Source organism: Symphalangus syndactylus, chromosome 18 (genome assembly GCF_028878055.3).
Source record: "Symphalangus syndactylus isolate Jambi chromosome 18, NHGRI_mSymSyn1-v2.1_pri, whole genome shotgun sequence".
NCBI classification, from domain to species: domain Eukaryota; kingdom Metazoa; phylum Chordata; class Mammalia; order Primates; family Hylobatidae; genus Symphalangus; species Symphalangus syndactylus.
Genome location: NC_072440.2, coordinates 78548053 through 78566979, shown reverse-complemented (window position 1 = coordinate 78566979; position 18927 = coordinate 78548053). Strand labels below are relative to the sequence as shown.

Here is an 18927-nt window from a genome sequence, read left to right as displayed (position 1 = left end):
GAACTTAACAGATACTTTATTGCTCACCTTTCACACAAAGCACACCTCCAGCCATTTTCTTTCACAGCTTGACAATGTTTACATGTACAAAAACCCAGCAAGAAGCATCATGTCATGTAGATTTCAGTAAGGGAGAATGTAAAACATCAACTCAGCCAGGCTTTTGTTTTCTGCAGCAATAATAAAGGGCCTCCTGCACTTAGCAAAAATCTGTCTTAACTTTGTAGTGCATTTCTTCCATTACAAAAAAAGTTACCTGCCTAAAGCAAACTAACTTGTATTTGCTGAGCCAGTGGTATTAACTCATGCATAAAACAAATTTCGGTTTGCTATTTCTTCTAGCAAATTTCAAGTAAAAATAAGGTTCAAGGAGGAATTTGTTTTGGATGGATGCAGGTCATTGAATTGCTATACTTAACTAAATGCCTACATGTACTATAGGTTCACAACTTAGTTTGCTTTTATAATCTTTATGGATTTTGGCCGTGTTCAAGGTTTTCAGAGTTGAGCATATGATACAGTATTCCATCAACAAAATAAGGCTACTGAATGTGCTATCTGCAGAAGAGCTCATTTAATAGGAACTGACCTAAAAGTTCCATCATGAAGCACACGTGGCATTAAAAGTCAACTGGGGGCAGAACTGTGCTTGGAAAATAGGCATTGGAATACTTTAAGCAAAACACATATAAATGGTTATTCATATGAGGAAGGTTTCCTAGTAGTAAATCTAAAAAAGTCTAGGTGAATCCTCATTTTCAAAACTGCATATTGAAAACATGAAAACTACTTATTCAAGTAATTTCTTCAAAAAAGTATGCATGTTCTGACTGTGGAATTAGTCTACTGGTCAATTAAAGGCAATTTTAATCACCTTTTAAAAAATTTTTCATAGAAAGGAGAGATGTTATGTGTTTCTCAAATAAACGGTATTATGTAAGTCCAATAAAAAAATCTAACAGAATTGAACAAAGACCTACAAATGCTTATGCCAAGCAGGAATCTGCCTGCCACCTGTGGTCTCACATTAATTCAAAATAGGTGCTGTATTCAGGATTCTGAAACTAAGTTTCTATTACTTGAGCTCTAGCAAAATGTAAGGTTCGGTAGCCTCAACTAGTATAATGTCTTCCCTGTCCAAATCCAGAATGATTATACTGATAACCTCCATGCTGGAAATGTTGTTCAAATTGACCCCCTTGGTGATAATTCTGGCTCCCTCTTCCTCCCCAGCCTCCTCCCTGGCCTGCACGACCACCTCGGCCTCCACGACCACCTCGCCCTCCACGACCACCGCCACGATCACCATGGTGCCCGCCATCTTGGTATCTATTGTCCTGCTGGTAGCCACCACCCTGGTATCCACTTCCTGTATATGAAGATGTTTGGAAGCCACCATAACCTCCGCCTTGATAGCCACCACTGCTGTGGCCACCATGATAGCCACCTGGCTGGAAACCTGAATCTCGATAACCACCATCTTGGTAGCCACCTCCTCCGCCACTCCCTCCATCTGTCCAGCCTCCTTGATGCTTATTTCCTCTTCCTCCCCCTCGGCCACCATGGTCATAGCCACCACGTCCACCTCTCCCGCCTCCTTGTTCATGACCTCCTCGTCCTCCGTATGAGGAATGTTCATAGCCACCTCTCCCTCCTCCTCGGCCTCCTGTTTGCTGCTGGGGGCCATCTTGCCTCTTCTGCCACGGTGGCATCTCTGGGGGTGGAGGTTCGATTTCATTGGGTCTACCACCTCTGTCAGGCACCCTGCCCATCAACACCTACGGAATAGGAAAGATATTTTAAACTTTTATTTTGTGAACAGAAATAAATGCATTTGGAAAAAATTAAAGGTACTCTAATCACCTTATTGATGGCACAGGCAGTCTTTTCTCTTATAGAGCCGCTGCTTGTCCTTAAAATCTTTGACAAGTCCTGCCTTGCAGCCAAAAGATGGGCAACAGAAATAGTACTTTTAGGGGATAAGACCGAACGTTTCGGCTGGTAAACCTTGGCTAATTTTTCTGTCTGGCTCTGTTGAAAGAAAAGTGTTCAAAGAGAAATGTCAGTTTTCAAAATGACATAAGAAACACGTATTAAATAAGTTAAAGGTCTCCAAAATATCTGATAATGATATTTACCAGGCTCTAGATGGTAGGAAAAGTTATATACTCACTATTGCTCCTACATAGTCAAGAACTACCTTAAAAGTACAGCTGCCAGACTTGTTGACACAACAAGGAGTGACAGGGACTGTGGGGGCAGGGGTGGAGTGGGAGGGTGTCCCTTTAGGGTTATGAGGCCAACGTGATAAAAAGGTTCCCCCATCACTGGTCTCAGATCAAACATACTCATTTTCTCTATTTAAATATAAGAATATAAAGCTATTTCAACAATTTTGCTTTTTAAATTTTCCTATCTTTGGTTTCCATGAGGTAACAAATATCTGCTGAATGACCAAAGTCTTTACCTGGATTGTCTCATTTAGCTGAAAAAAAAACTTAAGTCTTACCAAATTCTCCAATTGTCTATAAATCATACCAAATCCAATATTTCTAACTTCTATTAGCAAATTAAATTGTTTAAAGTAAACAAGTAATTTGAAATCTATTTATTATTTTAGTAATTTTCAGAATAACTCCATTTCTCTCACAATAAGAACTTCTCTCTCCAATAAGAACTGTAAAATTCAGATTTGTTAAAAAATAGAAAACTGAAAAATAAATGTTTTCATCATTGCTGAATAGTTGAAAGAGCCACTACTCAATAACTCACTAAGGAAAAATCCCTATGTGTGTCTTCTATGTATTTCTCCCATAGTTGCCAAATATCTAAATTGTTTAGATGTTCAGGGATCATGTCAAAAATAGTCTGCTCTTTTAAATTATTTAATGTGTACCTTAGCTCTGTCAGACCAGCCAAAGGATTGTACAGTCACATCCAAACGTTTTATTAGCAGCTTTCTCCGGACTTCATATTCATTGGCTATGGCTTGGTTAATTGCTTCTATCTTTTCCTGAAGCAAAATTAAAAAGACTAGTTAGAATTTAAATCTGCTTGATCCTCTGTCCAAAAAGGGCAAAAACTATGTCTGTGTCATTCATAACTGAGATCTCGGCCATTTAACAGTCAAAAGTTCTTATTCCATATAATATACTAACAATTAATGAAATGATAGGTGACAAAAAGCCGATTCTCAAAACATAATGAAGAGTATGTGAAGTACACAATTCTTATTTATCTTTCCCATAATTTACTGTGTGAAGCTCAGCCCAATGAAGTTTTTGGCTTGAAGGCAATCCATTTGGCAACGAGAAACATGCACCATACTCAATTTCAGTTTACTTTTATCAGCTATGTGAAATATTTACAAAGTATGAGAAAAGTGCTTCTAATCTTACACAAATAAAATTATTCTGAAGAAATCCTGAGATTCACAAAATGATTCTAAGGGTGTTCAACTAGAAAACTATGTATAAGAAAACATAATTTAAAAATCAGAAAATGTAAGTGTTGACATGAAAATCATAAACTCTATAGTTCTTTACAAAGTTTACTCAAGATGATTACTACTCACCCAGTGGGCTGGTCCCATTGGCTTCTTCAGTAAAGGCTTTCCCACATGATTAGGTGGAACTTTTGCTAATGTTTCCTTTAACTGACACAAAAACATAAATAAATGAATAAAAACTCTAAAAGTAAAACATCCTCATCTTCCCAATTCCCATCATATCTTGCCATCAAAAGAAGTTCCTGACAGAGGCAAAGGTGGAGGATGTTTTGAAATGCAAATGTAAAAGACCCACAAGATAAAGACACTCACTGGTCCCACTCCTCACGCCTACAGAAGTCCTTCATTGCACCTAGAACAGTGCCTGACAACAGTAGGCACTCAATGAACATTTGCTGAATGGATGAATGAACACACAGGAAAATATGGACTATGGATACACTGCTGCTCCCCTGTAGAGTTCAGCCAAATTTGTGCATCATGGTGCTGTTCTACCCCACAATGCAAATGTACCAATTCTTAAGAGTCCAGCAGATAAGCATATAGGGAATAACTGTGTTGTAACAAATACCGTTCTCTTCTACTCATTTTTGTTAAAATCGCTTGTTCCTAATTAATTATATAGAAAATCTTAACTGATAATGTGTGGTATAAAAATAATTCTAATTTCTTTTCACATACTAGATTATGTTAGCAGTCAACAAATCTATTTTGTCAATTAAAGCATGAGGTTTGAAGTGACTGGTTTAAAAAACAAAAATATTAATATCCTTTTCTGTCCAGTCAATGGGGAGGAGGGTGGTAACATTTAATGATAAAGAACTTAAATTGACTGTATCAAAGTTCAATGATAAAATAATTTTTAAGAGGATTGAAATCTTAATCCTTTTTACATTATATCTAGCTTACTTTAGCTTACAAACCAGTGTAAAGTTTCCTTTTTGAAAAAGAAACATGCTAACATGTTTTTAGGAAAATACTAAAATACTAAGTTATCTTTAAGGCATCTAGGATTTAAAACCCAAAACTCATTTCGTAACAATTACTTAATAATATATGCACATTAGGTTCCCATTAAGAGAAATTAAATTAATTGCTTCATTTCAAACAAATGTAGGACTATGCCTTTAATACACTACAATTTGGTACTAAAGGTCTTACTTTTTTTTCAATCCCGCTGAAGAATTGGAACATAGTTATATTGGCTGGAGGTTTGGACATTCCTAGAGCAATACATATGCCTTTCAACTCTTGAAAGACCTCACTACCGCCTCCTTCTTGAGCTTTTTTTGGAGGAGCATTCACACAGAGCATTCTGGCAGCTTCTAGTTCTGAGATGAGGTATGCTGAAGTAAACAAAATAAGATTTCAAAATGAGATACAGCTATAGTTATAGTCATAAGTCTGGAGTCACAACTATATAGACCTATCGATATGTAACTGTTAAAGCTGCAAGAATGGATAAAAACAAGAAAGAAAAACCACTTTTACCTGCAAATGAAATAAGATATAAACTGGTTATGTAATTCAGTTATTTAAGCGATATGTAATGTTTAAATGTTAACTTTAAAATAAGCGATTCTCCTTTGAAACCGAAGGATCGAGGTAAGTAACATCTAAAAATTTGGATTCTTGAATTCTGGTATTAAGGAACCTCCAGAACAGGGGTGGGCATCTGTTAAAAATTTTGCAAAAGATGGCAGGTGACCAATTTTTAATGACAATTAATTTTTTTTTTTTTTTACTTCTCACTACTCGTGAGCATCAATGACACAACTACCTTGCTCTCTTGTCTCCCAATAATTAGGAGCCTGTCCAGAAGAGGTGTGAAACAACATTTATAAGAAGTCAAAGCTTAATTCACAGGAGAAGCAGGAAGGCACCCCAGAGTTCCTTTCCCATGGTCTCCAATTCTTATGTCGCCCTCTGGCTAATCAAAGAGAGCCCTCTTTCATCTATATTCTTCTCAGGACTCCCTTCCCCCTACCTTCCTCACCCCATTCCCTTCAAAACAACAATAAAACCTTCAAAGCAGTTCTTGGCATGGTTCCCTTTGTGTCAATATCACCCCCTTGTGTGCTGATTTCAGCCTGGTATAATGAGGGCTGCAATCTGTTTCAGGTAATTCAGTTGAAGGTATAAATATTCAATCTCATTCCTTTAACATTCCCAAGGACATTTCAATTTTTATAAAGGATGATTAAGAATCATTTGAATCTTAGGATTTCTGGTTATGTGACAAAGTGAGATTCTTCTGACAATATAACGAAACCAGTTTTGGGAAAAGATATTTTCAAGGCCCTCAGGTCCTATTAGAAGTAGAAAAAAGTCAACTTGTGTATCAAATTTCCTATACCCAAAATGTAATGCTAGAAGGATAGAGGCCATAATTTTGGCAAATCATTTCTGAAAGGCTGCCAACTCCTGTTCTAAAACAATAAATACAGCTAAGTTTCTGGAAAGGTCATTCTAAATGGATTTGACACTGTAAAATCTTAACGTGTTCCATACAGCAAACTGTATTTATGAGTTAAAACGTCAAAACAGTAAAACCCCACCGTTAAGACAACAACCACGGTTTTTGTACGTAAGGTTTCATTAGAACACTGCCACACTCACTCATTTATATATTGTCTATGGCTGCTTTCATGCTATAACAGCAAAGGTATGTAGTTGTGACAGAGAACTTAGGGCCACAAAGCCAAAAATATTTACTATCTGGCCCTTTCAGAAAAAGTTTGCCAACTCTTGTTCTAGAAAATCATATACTATATGATTTAATATATTGGTTCTGTAAATTTGGGATAACATAGTTCAGGTATTCACAAAATTAGGTTACCAATATAATTACCATGAAAAAACTTTAATTGTAATTGATATGCTCAAAGCACTGGGAAAGGCACTGAAGATAACATTTTTTAAAACATCGAAAAGATGATCTCTTCCGACAATCTAGTTAGGAATAAAGAATATATGCAAAAATAAAAGATGAATAGTTCTTCATCTATTAGGAACTCAGATATCTTACTTAATTTACATAAGGGTAACACTCTGAGAACCATTAAAGGCCAATGAAGAGCCAAACAGAGTCCTTAATGTGATACATGAGAGCTTTTCAGCCACTCACTCAAAGGCTGTTCTATTTTACCAACAATTCTAATGAGGCTGGTTTGTTTTCCCCCCTAAAATACAATGTGATAAAAGATTCACGTTAGTGAGGTAAGGGTGCTGGAAAAGTAAAGTTATAGCATCCAGATGTGACAATTGATACTTTGAAAGATGAGAAATATTTACACAGACCAAGTCGAAAATGAGTACACGTAGGTAAATGCTAGAATGAAAGAGAGGTTACAAACTGGGGAGAATATTTTAGAAAGGGAGAATCGGCAGAAGCAAAGATAGAGGGAAACAGTGTGTATATATGTATGTATGAAGAATATAAAAAGTGAGTGACCTCTAGATGATTTAGTCATTTAACTGAAGAGCAAATAGTTGTATATTCTTGAAAAGCTTTTGAGGTGATGATAGCACATTAAAATAAAGTCTAGAATTATGACCCTGAGTCCAAAATAATGTTCACTGAAGTCTGCTTAAGAAACAGAAAAGTGTGAAAGGCATTTTATACTTACATTCAAAGTGGTTTGTATAAGTATCAGTGCTAAAAAGGCCAAACTCTGAGCTCTTTGGAAGAATTAGCTATTCAGGGTCATTAGCAAGCATTCTACACAGCTATTATCTTCCTATGTAGATAACATATTCTAAGTGCCAAATATTGGTAAGGATAAGCAACGCTATAAAGGAAGAATCAGCTGAGTATACTGCTATTGAATCAGTTACAGAAATTATACAATATGAAGAATATTAAATGAATATGTAAGAACTACCAGCAGCAATATCAGTATCTAAAGCAACACCTAACCTTACGTGCACATTCCCACAATAACAATCATTTGACAGACAAAGGGGAAGTTACAAAAGTGATTCTGGAATAACTTAGTGCCTAAGTATAATGGCTATGAACACTTTTTTTTTTTTTTAACAGAACCTTAAAAACTGAAGTTGTATCATTTTTCCAGAAACCATAATAGAGTTGTAAAGACAAAGATTTTAAAAATCCTCTGAATTGTCTATCATAATGAGAACTATACTAGCCAGTTAACCAAAGCTTAATATAAATGTGCTTCAGAATGCTACATAAATTGAGTTAAGACTATAGGTTGTATTTATTGGAAAGTTTATAGAAGGCAATAAAATTTGTGAATCTACTTACTGTTTTTCAGTGTGAAGAGACAAAACAGTAGTATGTAAAAAACATGGAAGGAAAGAACTTTTCATAAAAATTCATTTCTCAGAATAAGTACCAGAACAATCCAAGTATTATTCCAGAATATTTACAAACAAAACCAAAATCCCCAATTACCCAACCACAAAGAAATAGCAACAAGACAAAATGCTTCAAATTACATTAACCATTAACTGTATCTACTATTATAAATGCTTACTCTCCTCAAAGAAATTAATTTCTAAACAAAATCTCCATTATTTCCATACTATCTTCCTAGTATACTTAAAAATGTGCTTTTAGTCTAAAATGCAAGTTTAATGATCACACACTTGACCAACACTCCAAAACTACCAGTGATCACATTAGGAGAAGCACAACGGCCTGAGTACCACAGAGGCTGAAATACTGAAAGAGTATCAGTTACAAAAACAATAATGCTACCAGTGCACACGTCTACCCTCAGCTCCTAAATTGGAAATTTAAGAAAGTTTTATTTTAAAATGAATTTTGAATTACATCCATAATGAAATAAACAAACAAAAAACCATGGTCAGTTTATTAGTCATGGAAAACATAAACAGAAAATAATAGCTATATTCTAGTAGCCATGAACTTACTGAGCAAGAGGAGGCAGTTCTTCTGAATGAGAAGGCGCTTGGTCACATCCCCAGATGTCAGTGAAAGATACGGGCAATTCATCTCCCCTAGTAGCCCACTCACCTCAAGCTGGAATTCTTCAGCTTCACTCGGACCTTTTAAGAATTAAAATAATCTTATTTAATGATAGTGATTATTTTTCCATTAGCATAACAATTATTATATATAATTGAAATTGTTAATAGGATTTTCATAACTTGAGTTTCTTTCCCTTCTAATTTATCCTTTCTTACACCACTGCAAAGTTTCTTCTTTTTTTTTCTTTTTTGAGATAAGGTCTCTGAGGCCCAGGCTGGAGTGCAGTGGTGTGATCAGGGCTTCCTGTAACTTCAAACCCCTGGGCTTGAAGGATCCTCCTGTTTAACTCTCCGGAATAGCTGGGCCTACAGGTGTATGTATGCTACCATGCCTGGCTAAATACGTAGAAAATTTTTTTGTAGAGACTGGGTCTCACTATGTCGTCTAGGTTAGTGTCAAACTCCTGGCCTCAAATTATCTTCCCACCTCGGCGTCTCGAAGTGCTGGGATTACTACAGGCATGAGCCACTGCACCCAATCTAAAATTTTCTTTCTCAGTGTTCATTAAGTCATTCTCTTATTTGGGAGTCTTTAATGGCTCCCTAATTTCTCCCTCATCTAATCTAATTTTTTTCTGTCTGCTTTTAAAGATTCTTCATAGCTGCTTAGGTTTGCTCTTCCCAGCATATTCGGCTATAGTCATCTACTTTCCCTCCACAAATATTTCCTGTTTGTGCCAGGCCAGTCTCCTCACTGTCCCATGAATAGCCAGTCTTATTTCCACTCTGTGCCTTCATTTAAGTTATTCCCTGTGACAGATATGCCCTCTACTCTCTTCCCCTCTAGCAAATCCCACCCATCCATCAAAGCCCAGTGGCCTTGCTCCTTGATGAAACCTTCCTTGTACTTGGCTGAAACTTTACCCTTGTACTTGCTGATTTCCTCTCTCTGTGAACCACAAAGTGGTTCAGCATTTAAGTACTGTACTTGGCCAGGCACAGTGGCTCATGCCTGTGATTCCAGCACTTTGGAAGGCCGAGGCGAGTGGATGGTTTGAGTTCAGGAGTTCGAGACCAGCCTGAGTAACGTGGCAAAACCCCGTCTCTAAGAAAAATAACAAAAATTAGCCAGTCGTCGTGGCACATGCCTCTAGTCCCAGCTACTAAGGAGGCTGACCTGGAGAATTGCTTGAACCTGGGAGGCAGAGGTTGCAGTGAGCCCAGATCACGCCACTGCACTCCAGCCTGGGTGACAGAGTGAGACCTTGTCTAAAAACAAACAAACAAACAAACAAAAGGACTGTACTTATCTTCAGTTGTTTAATTTGTGCCTAACGTTCTCAATTAGAAAAAATTTGAAGACAACACACATGACTTACAGTCTTGTATTCCCACAGCATATAAAAAAAGGTATAGAGTTCACTGGGTGAACCAATGGAAAAACAAAGCCCTTTCTTCATTATTTTGATTGTTCTCTATTCAATATCACAAAGGGGAAGAAATTAACAAACTCTGAGAGAGTCACTTGATCACCTGAGTCCATTTTCTAATCTGTAATACAGGAAGCCTACATCATGAATATTTTGCAAACTGTGATCTGTGAGCCCTTGAGTCCACAGAGCTCTTTTAGAGGCATCTGGGAGGATGAGGAGGAAAGAGCTGGGCTAAAGGTACCTCGTCTCTACTTTGTTAGAATACCTTCTAACCTGTTTTACATGTTAGCTTCTGTATCATGTTTCATTTGAGAAAAAGGGGCTCCAGGTTAAAAAGAGGTATCACCTAGTACTGAGTGTTTTCAAAGGTTCCTACAGTCTCTGAAACATCTGGTCAAGAGGCATCATAGCACAGTGTTCAAGCACACCGGCTCAGAACTTGACTACTGTTCTCGAGTTGAAACCAGACTTCAATCCCACAGGTTGTATGACCTCAGGCAATGTATTTAAATTCTCTGGGCTTTCTTGTTAAAGGTGTAACAGTAATAAAACCTGCCTCATAGGGTTGCCCTGAGGTTTAATGAGTTAACACATATAAAGTGTTTAGAACATAGTGAGTATGCAATAAATGTAAGCTGTTGCTATCATTACTGTTACACTATACTCTCCTTAGTAATTAGAACTGAATGCAACTAACGCGTACAGATTAAATATACTAACGCATGCAAGCCATCATCCTCCGCAAGCTAACACAGGAACAGAAAAAAAACACCACATGTTCCTACTGCTAAGTGGGAGTTAAAAAATGAGAACAACATGGACACAGGGAGGGGAACAACACACATGAGGGGAGGGTCTGTTGTGGGTTAGAGGGTGAGGGGAGGGAACTTAGAGGACAGGTCAATAGGTGTAGCAAACCACCATGGCACACGTATCCCTAAGTAACAAACCTGCATGTTCTACACATGTATCCAGGAACTTAAAGTTAAAAAAAAAAAAAAATGTATATATATATATATATATATATATACACACACATACACATACACACACACTAGCATGCAAGAAGGTGAGCTCTTCAAAATGTGATTATGTGGAAAAAAAGGAATTATATGCATAGCTCTCCATAAGGGTGAGTTAACAGGTGAGTGTTTTCCTTGGTCTCCTATTACAGGTTTACCTACAGCAGGAAGGAACCAGATGGTAGAGTGGTAGGTTCCAAGCCTTTGCCTCTTTTGCAGTGTCGACAAACGGTAGTGCAACAGTGAAAACAAAATTGGTAAATGCAGAACAGCTCTCAGATCCATAAATCTGATTGTCCTGGATCTCACTGTGATGTATCTAACGATGCATTCTTATGATAAACAAAATGTCTTAACAAAGTGTTCTCTTTCTCTCCAAGCATAACAGAATAATAATGCATTTACTCTACGTGCTATAGATGCTTCTAGAATCTGATAATCCTAAAAGAAAAATATCCCAGTATCTAGTTCTAGCCATCAATCTAGGATCTTTCTTTTAACATCTTACAAAATATAGGAAGTTCATATATTCTATGCTTGTGGTCTCCATTTTTCTGTATCCCAGTAATAGGGTCTTTTCAGCCTCTACGAATTTTTAAGTTACATGACTTTATTCTGGTATTTCAACTTCTGAATCACCTCTAAAAACAATGGAGGGAAAAAAAATCTTGGCTTCTTTACAAACTTTTTACATTTACAAAAGACTTGGAACTTTCAGCTTTAGTATTGATAATGTTCACTTGACAATACCTCAATGTTATTTTTATACTTTGTACCTAAAAGTGAATGTTTACTTACTGTTAGTTGCTTGCACATTTTCCTCTAGTTTACAGAGCACTCTTAATTCAGACACCAGCCAAGCACAGAGTTTGGTAAACTCGGGGGAACTAGCTCCAGCAGAGACTGCCTGAGAGAGCGCTCCATCTTCCAACAATGGGCCCTTGTAACTGGTGAGCAAGAAATTACATTTCAGAAGAAAATACAATCACACCTAATATATTACAGATAAAACATATCTATGTCTTATTTATATAAGCAATAATTTAATAAAGATAAGTTAGTACTTATCTTTATTTTAAATGGACAAATATAAACAAAATTTAGAACTATACTGAACCATTACAAAAAGCAGCTAAATGGTAGCTGCATTTCAACCTTTCAAAATGTAGGTGAATATCTAACAGAATTGCATATACTACTAAATTATGTCAACTTCTGTACATTTACTAAAAGCTTCCATTGTAAAAAGGTTTATTTTCTTACTGTAATTGAATTGAGTATTAAAGCAAATTAACAAGTAATAGCTAATTATACTGTAACTTATTTCAGAAATAAAACTTAGGTTATCTTTTTTAAAAATTTTCCAGAAAATAACTAGATTAGGTTTTATTTTGAGATGAGGTCTTGAACTGTCACCTAGGCTGAAGTGCAGTGAAGGTACAAGCCATCAAACCTGGCTATTTTTTTTATTTTTTATAGAGATGGGGTCTTACTATGTTGCCCAGACTTAGTTAGGTTTTTAATGACTTCCTTTAAAAGTAAAAACTTTCCGGTTAACCATTTATATCATTTTTATAAATTTAATGACAGTTATGACTAGTAAGACATTCTGGTACCAAAGAAACGTCACGTTAGCTTAATAAATATTGGCAGTTAATAAACTGGTGCATCTGAATCCTAATCCTTTATAAGTGATTCCAATATAATTTTTAAAAATTTAAAAATGTTCAAACATTCATAAAAAATGACAGTCATAATGAACTCCAATCACCAATATTCTAAAATATAAGATTTCTGTCACTCCAAGTAATCTTAAATACATATTATTCAGATTGCTTTATATTCTCTTAAATATTGATAATAATGCTTACTTAAGATGATACAATAAATATGCTTAAGATAATATAATGTTTAGGCCAGGCGTGGTGGCTCACGCCTGTAATCCCAGCACTTTGGGAGGCTGAGGCAGGTGGATCACGAGGTCAGGAGATCGAGACCATCCTGGCTAATACGATGAAACCCCGTCTCTGATAAAAAAAAAAAAAAAAAATTAGCCAGGCACGGTGGCAGGCACCTGTAGTCCCAGCTACTCAGGAGGCTGAGGAAGGCGAATGGTTTGAACCTGGGAGGCAGAGCTTGCAGTTAGCTGAGATCGCACTACTGCACTCCAGCCTGGGCGACAGAGCGAGACTCTGTCTCAAAAAAAAAAAAAAAAAAAAAAAAAAAGATAGTATAATGTTGAGAACTACAGGTATGTTAGAGAAATGACAGTTCTCAATCCCTTTAAAATACGATTATAGGTTTATACAGTATATGCAACAGAATGAACACAAATCATACATAAAAAAACGAGATCACATGTAGTTTGGCATCTAGATTTATAAACTACATATTATTAGACACCGGAATCAAAAGACTAGGCCTAGAAGTTTCTCCTTGTGTTTCACATTTAGACTTCATTAGTTTATTCAACAAGTAGTTACTGAATTCCTACTGTGTGCCAGGTAAGAGATAAAAGATAGTCATTTGCCGGGATCAGTGGCATACACCTGTAGTCCCAGCTACTCCGGAGCCTGAGGTGGGAGGATCGCTTGGGCCTAGGAGTTCGAGACCAGCCTGGTCACCAGAGCAAGACCTCATCTCTTAATAAATAAATAAATAGAAAAGGTAGTCATTTAATTCTAATATTTCTCAGTGAATCCTTTAAAAGTACATTTCAATTAATTAAGGCTGACTTTTAATGTTTGAATGCACCAAACTAAGTAGTTAAGGTTAAAATTTATAACAGTTTTCAGAAAATCCATGGTTTACATTACACTCCATCTCAGGTATTATGTGATTACAATTACTGCAGTAACAATTACTTGTATAGTACCCAAAAGAATAAAAAGTTAAAAAAAGGCGGGGGAAAAAAAAAGACAATAATGGGAAGAAACAGCATCCATGGCCAATTCTTAAGTGACCACTATCCATGCAGGAAGACTACATTTAAAAGGTCTACCCCCTTCCTTTCATTCCACTCATTCCACTATAGTACTATAGCGTCATTTATTCCAGAAAGAAGCTTCTAGGACTTCATTTCCTTTCCCGGTAAAGGGACCCTCCTCAGGGCTGCTCACAGCATATTTTCCCAGTATCCTGTGAACCCCTCTTCCACCTCACCTTGTACCCTAAGTGCCCAACACTGCCACAAAGCAACTGTTCCTAAAAAAAGTCCTAATGAATGAATGGTTTCATGTGTGAACGAGATTCAGTCTGAGATGTCAACTAAAGAGACTATTTTGCTGAATGACTTTAACATATACCCTAATGAAAGAAAGAAGCCCCCTAAAGTCTGGAATATTTATGAAAATTCAGAGCAAATTTCCAAGAAAAGAACAATGGTATTTCACTGTGACAAAGACAGATGATAAGCACGACTACATCGTTCCTAAACATTTCTACTAGGGTAGTAAATTATTCAAATAGGCAGACTTCGGGAATCCTCAAGGTGTTTTTTCCTAAAGAAAGGTTTCTCTCAAAGGTTTCCTTGTCATGGAAAAACCGAAGAGAAAGTTTTGATAAAGAACTTGTTACTTAGAAATACAGCTAGCTAAATCTGTACTTTGTTTTGATACCGTACCTGTAGGTAAGTATCTAACCATGCAATGTTTCTGGAACCACATTTAGTCCAAGAGGGTCCACCTTCTCAAGTTTAATAGAGTACACTGATCTGGGTGACCCAGTGAGATAACAAACCCTATTTCCAGCTTCTAGATACTGATGAATTATGGTTGAATAACTATCAGGAGAAGGAGAGACAAAATGCAAAGCAAATATGCAGGTTCTTCGTGGGTGAAGACGACCCTGGTCTAATTGGGCTCAACGACGCAGAGTATCATAGAGTCAAAGCAAACTGCTGGTGGTTCCCAGGGACGTGGTGATAGGTTAGATGCACAAGTGAGCTGGCTAGCGGAACAGATGCAGCGCCCATACAAGTGGGTTAGCGAAGCCTGGGTGCATGCAGAGATGACTGGGCAAAGGAGAAATTTTGAGAGAAGTGGGGTGGGGTAGGAGGAGGGGCTCAAGATGGGAGTAGGAAATTTGGAGAACAAGTAGGAAAGCAGAATCAACTTTGGCAACCTTTAGAGTTGAGGGGTTAAGGGGTAGGGCAGGAGGATGAAGCGAGGAGAGAAGCTCGGGGAGTGGGGGTGGCGAGAACCAGAGCCCAATGACACGCATGACTGACAAACGCTGCGGGTAGCTCGCCTGCAGGGAGCACTGGGCAGGCCTAGGGGTGTTGGGATTGGAGGACCCCGAGCTAGCAGTGCAGACAGTGGACGTGGCATTAGGGGTGCCGGGGCCAAAGGGAAGCGACAGCCAGGAGCCACGGGGTGCGGCGTGGAGAGGCAGGTGTCTCAGACTGCGGCGCAGGAGGTGTTCCCAGGGGGCCGGCAGCGTGGGGCTTGGGAGACCCGTGCCCTGACAGTCTTACCCTAGATCTTCTAACGACTCCAAGATGTCAGTCTCCATGAGGTCACACTCCATGCTGCTGTGGTATTCAAATTTCCGAGTCGTCAGGCTCCCCTCTTCGCCGGCAACGCGTACACTTGCGCATGCGCGACTTCCCCGGAACTTCCAAATCGACAGCTGGCGCCTCAGCTCCCTCACTGCGCATGTCCGGAGCGTGCGCAAGAAACTTGGTCCCACCGACTGCCCCACCCCTGCCCACTAAAGAATTGCAGGGCCCGCAATTTTGCACATGCGCGTTACCGGCTAGTGACGCCAGCCGCCCAAAGAAGGGCAGGAGGACAGGCTGCGTGGCAGCTGGGCGTGGGGACCACGCGAAGGGGAGCGCTCTCGGCTCTCTTTATTGGGTGTACGCATGTGCGAATGTAGGGGGCGCGGCGCGCCGGGAAGGAGCTTGGACAGTCTCGGGACTCGGGTGGAGTCGGCTGTGAAACCGAGTCTCTGCATCCCAGATCGGGTGGGTCTTCGTAGGGTGCCGGCATGTGCTAGCCTTAGCTTGCGGGTCATGGAGAAAGGGAGAATTCTTGCGCTCCCGTCTTCAGGGCGCGGGTAGAGGGGCCAAGTGCAGACGGCAGATAGCGTGCCATTTGATTTCCTTGTGGCTGCAGTAGCTTTATTTCAGCGTTAGGGATGAGCCAACTTTCCGCAGACTATGGATGTTCAGAAAGTTGGGTCGTTTTCCCCCATGCATTCTCTACCTGACATCTAAAGCCCTTCCCAGACACTAAGCATGTTATTTTAAGGAAAAGGGGAGCTTCACTCCATAGCAAATAGAATATTTTTAAATCCATGTAGTTTAGACAGTGAATAAACTTTTTGGCTGTACTGTCATTACTTTTGACATTATTTGCCCGGGTGAAACATTGAGTTCACGATGTGTTATGATATCTTGGCAGTTACTGAGTGTGTGCTTAGAAATTATTGAAAAATAAGAAATGTTTTCAAAGTGATGGTGTATTTAGAAAACTATATTTAACCATAAGTTGGCGTACTGTTAAATCGTGTAGGCATTTAATTAAAGAGTTTTCATATTGATACCTGTTGATTATTCTGTAGTTCTCAAGCATTTTTTTGTCTGATGGATAGATGTTTCTATCCTTAGTAGTACCTTTTCTTTTTCTTTTTTTTTTTTTTTTTTTTGAGGCCGAGTCTTGCTCTGTCGCTCAGGCTGGAGTGCAGTGGCGCGATCTCGGCTCACTGCAAGCTCCGCCTCCTGGGTTCACGCCATTCTTCTGCCTCAGCCTCCCAAGTAGCTGGGACCACAGGCGTTCGCCACCACACCCAGCTAATTTTTTGTATTTTTAGTACAGACAGGGTTTCACCATGTTAGCCAGGATGGTCTCGATCTCCTGACCTTGTGGTCTGCCCGCCTCAGCCTCCCAAAGTGCTGGGATTACAGGTGTGAGCCACCGCGCCCAGCCGGTAGTACCTTTTTCAGTTTCCTTATTTTGCATCATCTGAAGTGGGGGTAGGTTTTCTGCATTTACCATGTGCACTTGATATGGCCCATTATGATGCAGTCACCATAAGGCTGTGTGAATATTAGTCACATTCTACAGATGAGGACACTAAGGCTGAGTGGCTTAATAATCTTCAGCGATCTTAATGCCTGTTAAGTATGGAACTAGATTTTGAGATTGAGGCATATCTAAATCCATATTCCTTCTTATTTGACTAGTCAAATAAGGATTCATACGCAGGATGTGAAAAGAGGAAAATTTAGCTAGTTGAATTTGTTTAAACTTGTATATATTGTACATAATTACCTTATAATAATGGAATAATTATTTTCCTCATAGGGTTGTTGAAGGTGCTAAACAAAAAGTCATGCCTAATACAAAAATCAATTTTGAAAGAAAAAGGGTTTCATTCTTGACTCACTTTTGATGGAAGCTGTGTTCAATATTGAACTAATATTGAATATAATATTGTGTTCAGTATTAGGGAATGAACAAGTGATGACTTCTCTAAAAGTATTAGTATTCCCTTTCTTTTTTTAAAAAAATCCAGCTTTTGCAGGAATAGTATTCTCTTTCTAATTCACATCGTTAGCTTAAATGAAGGATTGCTGATACGAAATTTTTATATATTATGGTTTAAAGTAATTCTACAATGGCTTTCTCTGCAATTAAAAAAAGCTTTTAAATACTACTTAAACAAAATTGTGTTCCCTACCAGGCAGGCTCAGAAAGAAAGAAAAAAATTGTCATCATTTTAATGGGATCTACTAGGAATATTTTGCATTTTATTTAGAAATTATTTATGTTTATAATGGAACCTGATATCTGAAGACCTCTTTGAAACTGAGTTTGCTAGCATGAAAGGAACAATGATTTGGAAGTGAGGAAGCTATGGTTTTTGTATCAGATCAGTATAAGAAAGAATTTTCTAACACTTTAAGAGTAGTCTTAAAGTGAGTTAGGTATCGTTGAGAGATGATGAGCTTCCTGTCTAGAAGGTGTTCACCTAGAGGCTGAATAATTACTTAAGGGTACTCTTGTGAGAAGGCACACCCACAAGTGCCAGCACATGCCCTTTTACTGATGACTTTGATTCTAGATTTTTTCTTAAAAAAGAATATAAAATACCAATTTAAAACCCTTCTAGGGTCTGGCACGGTAGTTCAGACCTGCAATCCCAGCACTTTGGGAGGCTGAGGCAGGAGGATTACTTGAAGGCAGAGGGTCAAGACCAGCCTGAGCAACATAGCAAGACCCTGTCTCTGTTAAAAAAAAAAAAATTAATTAAAAATGACTTCCAGGTGGGACCCAAGTGAGGCAGATGGGCAGGGGCTGGCAGACCAGCGGTAAGCATGGCATATCAGGGTCTCACCATACCTCTCATTGCAATGAGCATGTTTTGGGGCTTCATTGGTTTCTTCATGCCTTGGTTCATCCCTAAGGGTCCTAACTAGGGAGTTATCATTACCATGTTGGTGACCTGTTCAGTTTGTTGCTATCTCTTTTGGCTGATTGCAATCCTGGCCAACTCAACCCTCCTTCAGACTGCAGCTGAAACATGAAATCATCTGGTATCTGAAGTGTCATTGGCCTTGAGGAAGACAGACTTTACAGTGCTCAGTCTTAACAGTCATGAGAAAAGAATTCCTTCTAGATGCAAAATCCAAACCACACCACTTTTCTTGACTTGCTTATTTTGGGCATCAGCTGCCTTAAACATTCACACCACATTTGAATGTCTAACACAATGCAGCATTTTTTTCTTCAACTTTTTTATGCTTTAATGAAGTATGTGCCTACTTAACCTAAACTGTGCCAGCTCCTCAAAATGATAATGCACCCTTCTGAGAGAGAAGATGCTTTTCTTCTGAGAAATGTGTTATTCTGTCCTTCGAATTTGTGGATTTGTAGATGGCTCCTGCCTTCTCATAACATGGGAATCAGTGAACTATTTAGAAAGTGCTGCCTGACAAGACTCCAGTGGGGCAGTCAGTAGGAGAGGACGTTCAGAGGAAAGAGCTCTCCCAACAGAATTA

General features: G+C 38.5%; 1 protein-coding gene and 1 pseudogene across 2 annotated transcripts; one reads left to right on the top strand and one right to left on the bottom strand.

The window, feature by feature from the left end:
• Window positions 1–15629, bottom strand: FAM98A (family with sequence similarity 98 member A). 2 transcript variants are annotated; one of them, XM_055252636.2, is made up of 8 exons: window positions 15397–15629; window positions 11721–11869; window positions 8411–8545; window positions 4670–4854; window positions 3575–3655; window positions 2897–3013; window positions 1864–2031; window positions 1–1778 (listed from the first exon to the last, which is right to left on the bottom strand). In XM_055252636.2, exons 1-8 carry the CDS (start codon window positions 15447–15449, stop codon window positions 1113–1115), a joined length of 1554 nt encoding a protein of 517 aa, XP_055108611.1. In that variant the 5' UTR covers window positions 15450–15629; the 3' UTR covers window positions 1–1112. The 2 variants fall into 2 exon arrangements, with proteins under 2 accessions (XP_055108611.1, XP_063479836.1); XM_063623766.1 differs by lacking the exon at window positions 2897–3013 and having other exon boundaries at window positions 15397–15561.
• Window positions 15630–18048: 2419 nt separating this feature from the next.
• Window positions 18049–18487, top strand: LOC129468510 (V-type proton ATPase subunit e 1-like; annotated as a pseudogene).
• The last annotated feature ends 440 nt before the right edge of the window (window positions 18488–18927 follow it).